Genomic DNA, 14,943 nt, shown 5'->3' with positions numbered 1-14,943 from the left:
AACCTAAGCAACCTGCTCGGATAAATGAAAAAACACATATCAAAAATCGAGAAAACTACAGACGACATATTGTTGGCGGGTCATGAAATGTGGACTTATTTGAATTTTTGTTGAGTACTTCCCACGTGAATCCTGAATATGTTCTTACTACAGAAAAATAAATTAAATAAATGAACAAGTATAAAAAGGGAAAATTATTGAATGAATAAGTAAATATTGCACAGCTGCACTTCACAATCATACGAAACTTATGCCCATGCACATTGTCGGGAATCCAGGTGATGGCGATGGCGACAGTAAAGAAGTGCTCAATCATAACGCCACCCAGAGAAGAAAGTAGAAAGTGTGTGCTCTAGTACCCTAGGACGTCAATGTTGAAGACATGCACTATAAGAAAAACGGCTATTTTTGACCAGAAACAATAAGTCATTTTTGATCAGATTTTGATGATCGAAAATGACCGATTTTCCTGTAGTGATGCACGACAGCCATATCTAACTTTGAGAGATCATATTACAATATTACATACGGCATTGAATTTTGAATCTGAGCATTACTTAATTTTATCTTCTCTATTATTGGTTCACTCTTGTAGAAAATTTAATACCTTAAATCGGAAGAACAATATACTACAACAAACAGGATTTCCACGACAGATTTTCTGGTGCCCATACTTAAGACGGAAAGTAGGACTCCACCGTAAATTTTTTCGACGAAAGAGCTATCCTCGTAAATTCATTTATTTAAATATTTTTTCTGAATTAAAAAATAATTGAGAAGTTCGGTACGTCCTCCTTTGATTCCATATGAGATCATTAACCGGGACTCTTTTTGTGATGAGTAAATCTTTTGTGGAAAGAGTACTGTTTAAGCAGGCACGCCATTAGAAGTTTTTAACCTTGGGAGGAATTTTTAAATTCCACAGTTTTCGCCAAATACCTGAGTTGGCTGTTGTGTTGTGCTCATTATTCTTCCCTTCTAATAACAGGTAAGCACTCAATGACAAGGTTATCACGAGATTTTGTGTTTGTGACGAGAGTGTTACCACCCCTTCGTATTGTGAAGGATAGGTTCAAACTAAATTTGTGTTATTAAGAATTTGGCTAATAATATAATGAACTTGTTGTTTGAATTTTAAAATATGGTAAGAATTTTGTAAATAAATTTTATAAATTACATCGTGTTCTGATATTAAAACGAATAATTTTGTTAGTGATATAATTATGTTGGGAGATTGTTGTTATATTACAAAATGATGAATAGAAAGTTTTTGGGAATTTATCAAATATACTACTTTTTAGGATCTTATTTGCAAAAATACCATCTTCCTAAATTAATTGCATATTTACTAAACTAAGTTTCTAAAATTGCAAAAATACTACCCCTCCCCCTTGCAACTAAATGCAACCTCATATGCAACTGAATGCCTGATTTCAAGTTACACTTTTCAAATGTCATTTTCGACCTCATTCTTGGAATCCATATATATATATATATATATATATATATATATATATATATATATATTCTGAAAATCTGGTTGAAAATGACATTTATAAACTGGAACTTGAAATCAGGCATTCAGTTGCATTTGGTTGCATTCAGTTGATTCTATTTTGATCTAATGGCCCCGCCAGGGGCACCCATACATCGGTTGTAATTTACAGTTTTCAGTTGCATTTAGTTGCTTATGAGATTGCATATTCAGTTGAATATTGCTCCTGCGGGGCCTGCAACCCAAATCCACCACAATATCACCCCACCCTAAAAAAATTCAGTTGCTTATAAGGTTGCATTCAGTTGATTCTATTTTGATCTAATGGCCCCGCCAGGGGCACCCATACATCAATGGTAACATATAGTTTTCAGTTGCATATGAGATTGCATTCAACCATATGCAACTGAATGCAACCACATGCAACTGAATGCCTGATTTCAAGTGCTAGTTCTCAAATGTCATTTTCGACCTCATCCTTGGAATCCATATATATATATATATATATATATATATATATATATATATATATATATATATATGGATTCCAAGGATGAGGTCGAAAATGACATTTGAGAACTAGAACTTGAAATCAGTAGTTGCAGTTGCATATGAGGTTGCATTCAGTTGCAGAAGGGAGGGGTAGTATTTTTGCAATTTAGAAACTTAGTGTATTAAAACTGCAAATAGCTATTCTTGAGAAAAGTAAATTTGCAAAAATTTACTTTTTCCTATATATTTATGAAAAAACCCCAAAGTTTTTTAATAATAATAATTTAATAATTACTATTATTAAATAAAAAATTATATAATGACAATCAAAATTTGATAATTTTGATATGGTACACCAGCTAATGTCCCAGAATTTCATTTAGATTTGAGTTCCTGAAAAGAGAATATTTTGAGTTCTTTAACCGAAAAACACCGGTACGTACGCCAATGTTGAAGACATAAATTATTAAGAAAATATTGAAGCATATAAAATATATATAAACATGGGAACCATGATGATAAATAAAAAACACATATCTCAAATCAAGAACAACACTATAGACATATTGTTGGCCGGTCATGAAATGTAGACTAATTTTGAATTTGGTCAAGTAATTTCCCCACGTGAATCCTGAAAATTTTCTTCACATTGAAAAGTAAATAAGAGCATAAACAAGTATAAAAATGGAAAATAAATTATAAACTAAATAAGTAAATACTGCACAGCTACACTCATGCAGTCATGCACATTTCGTTGATGCTATAAATATGGAGCTATTAAATTAAATCTATCAACCCAGCAAGCAAGCCAAGCATCAGCTCAATGATTCTTCAGTACCTATATTATTTTCCAGTGTTTGCAACCACAAATAGAAACACAACCCAAAAAAAACCGCCGCCTTCTCCACCAAGGCTTCCTATAATTGGAAACCTTCATCAAATCGGTCCATACCCGCACGTTTCTCTTCGGGCCTTGGCTAAAAAGTATGGTCCATTAATGCTGCTTAAGTTCGGAAGTGTGCCTGTGCTTGTTGTTTCTTCAGCTGATGCAGCCAGAGAGATTTTGAGAACCTATGATCTGGTTTTTTCTGACCGGCCTATCTCAAATGTCTCGAATAAAATCTTCTATTACGGTCGGAACGTGGGGTTTTCCAGGTACAGTGAGTATTGGAGACAAGTAAAGAGTATATGTGTTACTCAACTCCTGAGTACCAAAAGGGTTCATTCATTTCACAATGCCAGAGAAGAAGAAGTTGCTCTTTTTCTCCAAAAAATTAGAGGTTCTCACTCGAAAACAGTTAATCTAAGTGAAATGATATCGCAACTAACCAATAACATACTCTTCAGGGTTGTCCTAGGAGGGAAATCTGACAGTCCCCATAAATGGAACTACTCATACAGGATAGTAGTGAAGAAAATACTTGATATGTTGGCCTATTCCCACAGCATGGGGGATTTTTTCCCGTATCTCGTTTGGTTTGATTGGCTCAGTGGATTAAACGGAAAGGTGGAGAAAGCAGCCTATGAGGTGGATGCTTTTCTGGAAAGTGTTGTTAGAGATCATCATGCAGCTACTGATGATGGCTGTGCAAACAAAGATTTTGTATCCATTTTGCTTGATATTGGATCTCCTATTGACAAAGAATGTATTAAAGCTGTTATCTTGGTAAGTAAGTAACAAAATCTAGTCTTGAGTATATTTTAATTAAGTTGTGATCATCTACATATATTAACTGGGAGAGGTTCAAAAGAGACCGGAGACTAGCGAGAGACTTGAGAGACCATAATCTTTACCATTGATTGTGTTTTGATCTTGTGGTCTATAATTTATACATATATACTATACTCTTCCTTGTTTATACACTCCAAGGGTAGTATTTTTATATTTAAAAAATACGTATTATGCATACATTAATCATACGATTTTGTTAATTGTATTTCCATAATTACAAAGATTGAATCTTTATTACTCCCATCAAAATTATCGTTACAGTTCCTTATAATATATTATTCAAATTGTTTCCATGTATGTCAAGATCCTTGAAAAACTACCATTAATGATACAGATTTTGCATTAATCTTACCATTTGTAAATAGATTGTATGAAGATTGGGTGCATTATTAAGATAAACTGAAAAAAAATTATAATTAATATATTACCACAAATTACATTATGCAATTTACAACCTGATTTACATATGAATAATTAATTAATTTAAAATCACTATAATTTTTTTTTTCAAATATAAACTTATGCCATAAGATTTTGTGTAGATATAATATATACATTCCGATTCTTTATAATATTTTTATGAATATTATATTTTAATTTTAACTTAATTTGTAATTATTTATATCATTAGTGATCCTCTTAGAGTTCTACTAACTATATATCATTGCATTGTAAATATTTTTTGTTATTTTTTTAAAAAAATATATTAAAAGTTCTTTAAAACATTCTCTAATTGATTTAAACTATGTCACTAACCGATTTAAAACTCAACATCGATTTGATTTATTAATAAGGTGAACATGGGAGAATTTCTTTTTATTATTATTTGTTGCATGAATATACAATGGAACACATATGTAGAAAAAAGATTCTACATCAATGGAATGGTTGGTAGTAAATAAAAAATATTTATAAGAAAAGTGTTTTTTTATCTTTTTTGAATTTCGTTAAGAATTTTTATCGATTATAAATTCCAAATTAATAGTTCACATTAAAGAACACCATTGAGAATGCTGATTATTAATGTATAACTTATGCCGATTATTAATGTATAAAAAATTGAATTGAGAACAAAAATACCACAATATATCTTTTTTTGGATATTATTTTTTGTAGATAATTAATTTGAAAATTTGAATTTGTTTTTAAAGACGTTGTAAAATTAATATCACTTCACTAATATTTTTATTGTTATGAAAATTATAAATATCATTAAAGAACTCGATAAGGAACTTACAAAATAATTTTATAAAATATTTTATGGAATCTTAAAAGATCATTTTAATGAATATTATGATGAATACTTTGAAAATCATTTTACGTTAACGATCATTTGTAAAATTTAATAAACACTTACAAGATCATTTTAAAAATAGTATTGAAGAGAATCTTTACACAATTATATAGAATAACTAAATGCAAAAAAATAATTTAAGTGTATATACAAAATAAAATTTATTATTCTAATTTAAGTAAAGGTAAATAACTTTAAATTGATTTTATGTCAAAATCTTTAAAAAAAATCTTTTTTAAATAATTCACCAAAGAACTTTAAGAACTCACTATAGTAAAGATCATAATAAAGATTATTTTAAAGATCATATTAAAGATTATTTTAAAAATTAAAATAAAGATTCTTTAAGATGATCGTAATATTTTTTTTTTTTTGAGAGAATCGTAATATTTTTTTATAAACCAATTAAATGTCATATTGCATTGTATATAAGAATAATTATTCAAATTAGTTTTTAAATTACAATATTTTTTAAATTACTTGTGACATTTAACTAGATATTTTTGTTATAATATTTTATAAATATATTTTACTATAGTAACTGCTCAATTTAGGTTCTTTTAATTTTTCAACACAATAAGTATTTTGGTAAGTATATTAAATTATAATTATTGCTTTCTAATTATTCAAGTCGCTTGACATTATATAGAATGGTAAGATTCTTTTAAGTATTTTAATACTTGGAACTTGGTAAAAATAGAATGATAAGTTTCTATTACATATTCTAATACTTGAAACTTAGTAAAAATATTATAGAACACTTAAGAGAATCTATCAGAAAATATTTTTAAAATCTATAAAAAAATATAGAATAGAACACCAAGTAGAACTTTAAATTTTAAATGACAACTTAGTATAAATTTTTCAAAATTTAAAGAACAAATGTGTATCAAAATTACAAGAGAGAAAATTATTGAATCTTTCTCAAAATATCTTAAAGAATCCATCACTTTACATAAAATAAATCTGAACAGCTATAGAATACAAGATTGTTGTATTATATTATAATATTTTATTTGTTGATCAAGTATTCCAAGAAAAAATAAATCTAGCTAAAAAATCCTACTGCTGATTTAATTTATTTACAGTTATTCTGTAATTTTAATACTTTGTTTCTTAACTTTATAACAACAAAACAAAAAGAACTCCTTTGTTATAATAAATCATATAGTCTAGAATACATCTCAACTAGGTATTGTGTAAGCCATGTAAACCCAGATGATTCAAATGAAAAATGATCAGCACGACCCATGAAGGTTCCGTCAACGAGGCACATTGTCGATGTCTAAAGTACATGATGAGATCCCCATCTTTTTCTTGTATCTAGACTTTATAGATATACACAGCCTTGAAGCATGCATTATAATTCTTCTTTTTGTAACCCGTAATCTTGATCTTCTCTCCCATTATTCTTGTTCAATGATTCCATCTCGTTGCCAATATAAACAAGCTCAATCTGATAACAATGAACATGTTATTATCCAAATGAAAAGTCATTCAAACAAAACTTGAAAGAACACATAAAAGAATATCGGAGAAAAGGATGCAAAGTTTTCAATTCAAACGCTATTAAGAATCTCAAATACATAATATACAACACCAACAAGAATCTTTTCGAGTATGTGAAAAACATCATCAAGAACAATACCTTGAGTCCCCAAAGATATAAACAAACAAGCTGTTTTTTCCGGCACAAATATGCATATTAAGTTACAATATCATAGAAACAATCTTTGTTGGTGCATCAGATTCGGAACCCATATAATCTCTCTTCAGAGCTCTTCGTTAAACTTGTAAGTATCCATGTGATATAGATTGTGATTTATAACGCATATGTGAATTGATTGAAGATATTATTTGATTTCCAATTATAAAATATTCTTGCATTTAATGTAATTCCGAATTTCGCGCTGCTTCTATATATGATGAATATACGCAGCTTGTATAATACAAAGAAACATGCTACAACCCTTAATTTTTAAGAAAAATTACAATATTGCCATTATTATATGTATAAACTAATTTATTAAAATACCTAATTATCAACGGCTTAGATGGTGGTCTCTTGGGTCTCTTGAAATGGCTGGTCTCCCTGGAACTCGACCCTATATTAACTAGTCTAATCTTTTACATTGATTATAAATTACTTGTTGCAGGATATGCTCATCGCTGGAACTGAAACAACAGCCACAACTCTGGAGTGGACCATGGCAGCACTGATAAAAAACCCGGACGTCATGTCCAAATTGCAGAAAGAGGTAAGGAAGATAGGCAAAGGCAAATCTCAGATATTAGAGGATGATTTAGTCAAAATGAACTACCTGAAAGCTGTAATGAAAGAGAGTATGCGATTGTACATGCCAGCACCATTAGTTGTTCCAAGAGAAGCAAGGCAGGACGTGAATGTACTGGGGTATGACATAGAAGCAGGGACACAAGTACTGATTAATGCATGGGCATTGTCCAGAGACCCTTCATTGTGGGACAACCCAGAGGAGTTCCGTCCTGAGAGGTTCTTGAATAGTCCTGTTGATTACAAAGGCCTTCACTATGAGTATCTTCCCTTTGGATCCGGTAGGAGGGGCTGCCCCGGGATCCAGTTTGCAGTGGCTATTAATGAGCTTGCAGTAGCCAATATTGTGCACAATTTCAATCTTGAATTGCCTGATGGAAAAAGAGTGGAGCATTTGGATATGACTGCTCTCTCCGGCCTTGTTCTTCACCTAAAATCTCCTCTCTTGGTGGTTGCCACACCACATGTTTAATTGTTTTTCATCATTTCTGTATGTGCTCAACTAAGGGTCCTTTGTCATTCAATAAAAAACCATGCATGTGTTGTCTCAAGCTACCACGGTGTTGTCCCAAGATTTACACGGCAGTATGAGTTAAACTAAAAATATGGTGTAAAGAACTTTAAGATAGCAGTTAATCACAACTCAGGATTAGAAACAAAGGTTTATGCTTTCAACAAACCATTGTTTGAAAGCTTTCTTTACAATCTTCAGGTTCAACCTATTGTCTAACGGGTAGCGGTCCACAGCAGTCGGCTGCTGTGGACGAGTTATAACAATCCGGCTGCTGTGGACGAGTTAAATAACAATCAGTTTCTGGGCCGTTGGATGCATATCCAGCGGCCAGGATCATATTAAAATTTTAATATGTCCAGCGTTTTTTTAGCGCTGGACATGGGAATCCCCGTCCAGCGCTAAAAAAGCGCTGGATATATTAAAATTTTAATATGATCCTGACCGCTGGATATGCATCCAATGGTCAGGATGTGGAATGTTGATTAACCAGTCCCTGTCAGCCGTATGCCAGGGACCTGGTCCCTTGCCTAACACAGCATAAGATAAGAGTTTTGACTTAAAAATGTTATGCTTAGACTTTCAAACAACATTCAACAAATTATCTGTTGTTTAGACTTTCAAACAACATTCAACAAATTATCTGTTGTTTGAAAAATATTACTATAAAGACTTTGGAACTCTCGGTTGACAATTATTAGGTGTTGTCTATTTGACCCAAACAAAGCGATTGCATGCAGTTCTTTCCACCAATAATTTATTTTTATAAATACCTGTTGTTGCTTTTGATTTTCAATAAGTATTCCATAATTGTTGTGTTTGTAGTTTCAAGTGATGGTGCTACAAACTGTTGTGTGATCGAAATCACATATCAAAAATGATAATATTATTGGATAAAAAGTATTATATTTCTAATAAATAACAATTTTAAATATTCATTTAAATTCGTACCAAGCACGAGTCATAAACTATTTCACCAATCACATGTGATATCATAAGTAATATATTTTTTTCATAATAAAAGATAATAAGAGGAGAAGAATAAATGAAGTATATATATCATATATTAAAATTTACAAATATTTAATTACAGATATTAGATTTGATACCTCAAACTCATATCAGCTTAACCCGACTTCGAACCAAACGATCCCTTAATTTGTCCCAAATTGTTGGCCGGTCATGAAGTGAAGACTTATTCAGAATTTTGTCAAGTATTCCCCACTTAATTGAGTGAATCCTGAAAACATTTAAAATAAATTATTAAATAAATAAGAATACTAGCCAGCTACACTCACATTTTCCTCAAAAAAAAGTGTTATCAGCTTTCTCAGCAGAGGCCTTAAATTATTTATAATCATATGAAATTTATTGTACTCCCCACGTGAATCCTGAAAATGTTCTTAATATGGAAAGGTAAGTTGAATACATGAACAAGTATAAAAAAGGAAAATAAGTTACTATTAAATAAAAAAAGTAAGTACTGCACAGCTGCACTTTACAGTCATATGAAACTTAAATGTTTTACATGCACATTGTCAAGAATCGGGAGGGTAGCGATGGTGACCAGAAGTGGCCAAATGAGCGGGTTCGAACCGCTCGTTCGGAATCGGACCGGATAAAAATCCTTGAACATAGTATTATATATAAGCCACATAACCTGGGACACGCTTTTTGAAGAATTAAGCCCCCAAAGAAGAATATATGACATACATTTCTCATTTTTTTTCCGTGATCAACTTTCAAAGATCATATTATATACGCCATGTGTTGAATTTTATCGGAGCATTACTTAATACTATCTTCTTTATAATGGCCAATGGGCTTACTATCGTAGAAAGTTTAGTGCATCAAATTTGAAGAACAGTAATATGTACATTCAATTTCACGTTTCACTTGTCATATCATCAGTAACATGTATTTTCTTATGTCACCTAAAAGTACTATTTCATTTAAAGAAACAAAAAAAATCGTAATTTGAGTATCCTAATTTTTGATTGCTCGTTTAATCACATTTTAAATTTTGTGAAATTATAAGACACAACATTAGAATTAAGGTTATATGTCTAAGATGGATTCACATCAACGGTATATTAAATTAATTTTCAATAAAATTATTTTTAAAGGTAATAAAATGTAAATTTTTATTGACCATTTCATATTTGGGCGTTTTTCACAAATACCCAAGTCTCGAAAGTTTTTTGCAAAGATATCTTATTTTTTAAAAAAATTGTAAAAATATAATTTATCAAATAAAAATAAAATGGAATGTAAAGATGCATGTGTTAGCTTTTCAATTAGATCACAATATCTTGTTCCATTCAACTCTGTTGGTTCAGAATAGCTTCATAATATAGTTTACCAGGACCAGGCTTTCAGTGTTTGATTGGGCCAGCCACAGAAAGAACCAGGAGTTTATTTGCTTACCATGCAATCTGGGCAAGTTCGCTTGAAAAGAATAGATCTTGCAGAGAATAGATCTTCCGAAGAGTACACTAATCCTTTATCGTGGCATTATGTGGATATCATGCTGAATGTAACGAGAATAGTCCCTTACTTGTATAATGCTGGAGAGGATAACTATGGTGTCGAAGATGGTGTAGTCAAGGCTACTCTGTATTCTCTCATCGTTGAGCCCATCCCTCTCTGAAGATTACAGCTTCTACGCATGTTCTTCCGTTTTGTGTTTGCATTGGTGTGACCATTAATAAGTTTGTATGAACAGAGGCCTGTGAGTTTTAAGGGAAGAGCTTCGTATTGTATCCTCCACTCTTATCCATTTGATTGTCTTTGGCTTTCTCAACAGAGCAATCAAGTCTAATAAAATTTAACTAGTGCATCTCCGATCTTATAATTTTTACCTAACCGAAAGTGAAAAGGATTTCTACTGAATTCATTTGGCATCTGGGGTCGTCTCAACAGACGAAAACACTACTCACAGAAACTTTGTTATAATGATCTCAATTCTCAAGAGTCATACTATCTATCCATGCTCAAGTAAGATAAGTGAGTAAGAGACACCTTACAAATCTGAAACAAACTCTTCATTTATAAATATGATGAAGAAATTTAGCTCACCAAGGCTTTGTAAATAAACCAGTTCACAAGTGCTGGCAATTTAAAAATTATTCAAGTATTAATGTTACAGCTAAAGCAAAGATGGAATTCCTAGTGAACTACTGAACTATTTACAAGAAGAGATAATATTTTACAACTATATATTACAGAAGCCCCTATTGGTTAAGAAGAGACATGTAGAACATTACATATTCCTACCTGCAAAAAATTTGAAGTCCTTTTGCCCAGTACAAAATTCCATGAACTTTCTGGAAGCTTGAAAATGGACCTTAATCTAATCTCGGGGTAAACTCGGTGACAACTAAAGATGCTCACGGAAAACCTGGAGAGGCTATGAGTTGACATGGATGCTGACCTTTAAATTGAAACTAACCTGGCACCTTAAGTTCTTTTTCGTTGAGCTGGGTGTTTCTTGAGAGCATGTCAACAACTTGACTCATTGTCGGTCTCCTGCTTGCTGTTGCCTGTGTACAAAAAAGGGCTATTTTTATACACCTAATCACTTCGTTCTCAGGGAATCCTTCCAGATCAGGATCTACCATCTCTAAGAGTTGGCCTTCTTCATAGAGCTGCCTCACCTATTGAAGCAAATTATTGTTATTTATTTAGCTAGAGGAAGAAAAATTGTTGCTGCATATAAATCTCAGACTTGTGTACAAGTATTTGCTATTTAAAGAACTGCTTAATATGTGTTTGTATAGATGCATGGTGTCGGGAGAGCTATAATGATTAGTGAAAAACGAACAATTTTCATCTTATCCAAGGGAAAATTGGACTCACCCATTCCAACAAAAGCTTTTGTATTCCTCCCCAGCTTGGTTTTCCACTACTTCTGCCACTTACTATCTCAAGTATGAGAACCCCAAAGCTGAAGACATCAGCCTTTTTAGTTAACTTTCCACCCAACATATACTCCGGCGCCAAATAACCTCTGAGAAAAAACAAAGTATTAGAAGAAATGTATTTCTACATAGCAAAAGATACATAAATGATCCACTCAATGTCAGATTATTTGCATAACATATCAGAAATAATTTTAAATTAATGGCAAGCAAATTGCTTGACTTCAGCAGACACAAGTGCTAGCGCAGATCTTCCCACTCTAATTACATATCATGATTCACGGAGCTGAGGCCGACAGATGACTTTGGTGCCACAGAGTTCCCCATTTTGAACATTGTAATTTGCATCATTAATAGTATATATCTTGCCTATATGATCAGTCAATTAGAATAGACTACCTAACCCACTGACAACTGGTGGAGTATAAAAGAATTGCAAGCCAATTCTATAAGTAATTTGCATGTGTTCAGATAATCCCAAAATTAATTTGCTGAATGACTACTGCTAGAAAGCAGCACTTTAAGGGTGAAATATCACCAATTATGCCATTCAGACTATAGTTCAACCAAAAATTCATTTATTGATTTTAATAAACAAGGAAGATAGCACTTCAAACAGCACTGGCAACAAAAATAAAAAGAATGTGTAATGTCCATACGTGGTTCCTCTTATTTTGGTGCTAATGTGAGTGATGTTGTCCGGAAAAAGTTTTGCCAACCCAAAGTCTCCAATTTTTGGTTTGAAGTTCTTGTCCAGTAGGATGTTGCTAGCTTTGATATCCCGATGCACAATAGGTGGCTCAAGATCTTCATGAAGATAGGCAAGGCCTCTGGCAGTACCCTTGCAGATAGCGGATCTTCTTTCCCAATTTAATCTGATTGTCTTTCTATCAGAGCCTGAAATATGATATCGATGATTAATTTTCTCTTTACGAAGATCATAAGAAAATTTCAATTGTTTACACTATTCTTTTTCTTACAATACCTAACAAAGCAGTATCAAGGGAATTATTCTCTAGATATTCATATACCAAAATCCGATTAGTTCCTTGAACACAACACCCAATTAATTTGACAAGGTTTGCATGCCTAACATTTGATATAATGTCAATCTCAGTTAAGAATTCACGCAGACCCTGCTTCGATTCAGCAGAAAGTGTTTTCACAGCTACCCGTGTTCCGTTTTTGAGGACTCCCTATACAAAGGCAACCACATTATCAGAAAATTACAAGACTTTGAGATGTCAGACATTGCAACTACTAGACTGCGAATGAACTAGCAAATGCAACATAACATATCTGTTTTGTCGAATCAGGAAATCTACAAACTGGAACATTTCTAGTACCCATCACTCGGGTCATAATTCATCAAATCTACGATATTTTATCTTAAATCCACCAAACTCAGCATAAAATCAAGATCACGTACAATTTATTAAAATTCAGAGAGTCTTATCGACCCAATAAAATCCCGATTGAATACACCCCCAACACACGTATCAGACTATACAGAAACACAAAAAACAAACAAGATCATGAGTACCTTGTAAACAATTCCGAAACCTCCTCGACCAATCTTATTTGAAGGATGAAAATTATGAGTGGCTGCGCTCAGTTGTTTGTAAGAGAATTTCTTTACATTTCCAGCAACATTTATATCATCAGTTTCTTCACTTCCACAGCAACCCCACCTCATTTCCCTTTATAATCACCCAGTTTCACCTACATATACACACACCTTTTGCGCAGAAGTTACTTAAACTTGTAAACACAGCACAAAAATTATAACCACACCTTGTAAGAAGAAAATTAAGCACAAATATATGTGTAGACGAGATACTAATACACAGCTTGTAACTTGTAAGTGGTTAAGCAAGCAAAAGCACGAAGCTTACTTTGTAGTTGAAGATTGGGAAAGTGAGAACCCGTGAAGTTGGTGATGTTAGAAAATCTTGCGCTTTGCTTTCACACTCATTTAACTTGAACTTGTTTACTGTACTTGTTTGTAAGAGTATTTATTTGTCAAACTTGCATAGTATTTAAGGGCCGTTTGGTGTAACTTAAAAGAAGTGACTTATTGTTTAAAATAAAGAAATGGATTATAAATGAAAAGTTGGTTTAGACTTATAAGTTACTAAAAGTGTTTGGATGTAAATTGATTATAAGTGTTAGAAGAAGCTAAAACCTCAAAATAAGCTATGTTTCCTAGCTTTTTTTTGAGCTTTTAAGCTTCGATATAAGTACTTCTCAGATTTAGCCAAACACCTCCAATTTAAACAGGAGTCAACTTCCGTGTCAAAAAAACCGAAAAGTCCTTTGCCAAACACCTACTTAGATTTTTGTTTCATAAAGAGAGTTACGATTAATGATAATCATGCATTATGATTCATAATGTTATTAATTGTCCATATAAGTGACCATCAAGACAATTTGTTCATTATGTCAGTTGCGCAACTTCTTCATATTAATTATTGCAACCTCTATTTCAAAAGTCGGTGATTAATTATGATTATTCATCAATTATTTTTTGCTTCTCGTCGAACTGATAAAATTTCTGATCAATCCCCGACTAATTTGAATAATCTCAGATCAATTCAATTAGTTTTTTATTAATTCTTATTTCATGATTTCATTGATTAATTATGATTCTCGCTTTTACAGCCCAACAAACAAAATGTTTAATTTAATTTGTTTTTTGTGAATCTCTGTGAGCTATATTAGCCAAAAATATGATTGTAAAAATGTGAGCTAATAGGTTAATCAACCGATTCAAACTTTATAACGAATATATCAACAAAAAAAAAATTGATATAATTGATAAATTTTATAAAAAAATTTAAATATTAATCAATTTTTTTTAAACAATGAATGAAGTAAGAAAGACTGCAAAAGTAATGTAATGCGGAAAGATGGCCTTTGTGAACACGAAGATGGTAAACAAATAAACATGCATTGAAGACGGCGGCGGCTTGAAATTTGAAATTATTAATTCACGATAACAACGACCGGACGGACTGCTTTGAACATTGGTTTGTTATGTCGCTTAGTGGAATCATCTGCTACCACATTATTGCATCACTGTGTCATGCTAAGATAGAGCAATGAAGTTTGGTTGAGGACCCCTTGCTTATTTATCAAAAATATTTTAAAATTCGACTTGAGTTTGTGTCATGTTAAAAAGAAAAGATGGGTATCGTAAATTTTGA

The 14,943-nt window shown here is 32.0% G+C and overlaps 2 protein-coding genes across 4 annotated transcripts; one reads left to right on the top strand and one right to left on the bottom strand.

Annotated features, from left to right (window-relative positions):
* Positions 1–2,796: 2,796 nt before the first annotated feature.
* Positions 2,797–7,857, top strand: LOC108198868 (psoralen synthase). The gene is made up of 2 exons (XM_017366644.2): positions 2,797–3,653; positions 7,170–7,857. Exons 1-2 carry the CDS (start codon positions 2,811–2,813, stop codon positions 7,776–7,778), a joined length of 1,452 nt encoding a protein of 483 aa, XP_017222133.1. The 5' UTR covers positions 2,797–2,810; the 3' UTR covers positions 7,779–7,857.
* Positions 7,858–10,860: 3,003 nt separating this feature from the next.
* LOC108207486 (cold-responsive protein kinase 1) lies at positions 10,861–13,773 on the bottom strand. Of its 3 annotated transcripts, none has more exons than XM_017377930.2 (6): positions 13,633–13,773; positions 13,281–13,475; positions 12,723–12,933; positions 12,397–12,634; positions 11,676–11,826; positions 10,861–11,473 (listed from the first exon to the last, which is right to left on the bottom strand). In XM_017377930.2, the coding sequence occupies exons 2-6, from the start codon at positions 13,431–13,433 to the stop codon at positions 11,264–11,266; spliced, it is 963 nt and encodes a 320-aa protein (XP_017233419.1). In that variant the 5' UTR covers positions 13,434–13,475; positions 13,633–13,773; the 3' UTR covers positions 10,861–11,263. The 3 variants fall into 3 exon arrangements, with proteins under 3 accessions (XP_017233419.1, XP_017233424.1, XP_063941989.1); XM_017377935.2 differs by having other exon boundaries at positions 13,281–13,459; XM_064085919.1 differs by having other exon boundaries at positions 12,873–12,933; positions 13,281–13,718.
* Positions 13,774–14,943: the final 1,170 nt, after the last annotated feature.

This window comes from Daucus carota, chromosome 1 (assembly GCF_001625215.2).
Source record: "Daucus carota subsp. sativus chromosome 1, DH1 v3.0, whole genome shotgun sequence".
NCBI lineage: Eukaryota > Viridiplantae > Streptophyta > Magnoliopsida > Apiales > Apiaceae > Daucus > Daucus carota.
This window is presented reverse-complemented; position numbering and strand designations above follow the sequence as displayed.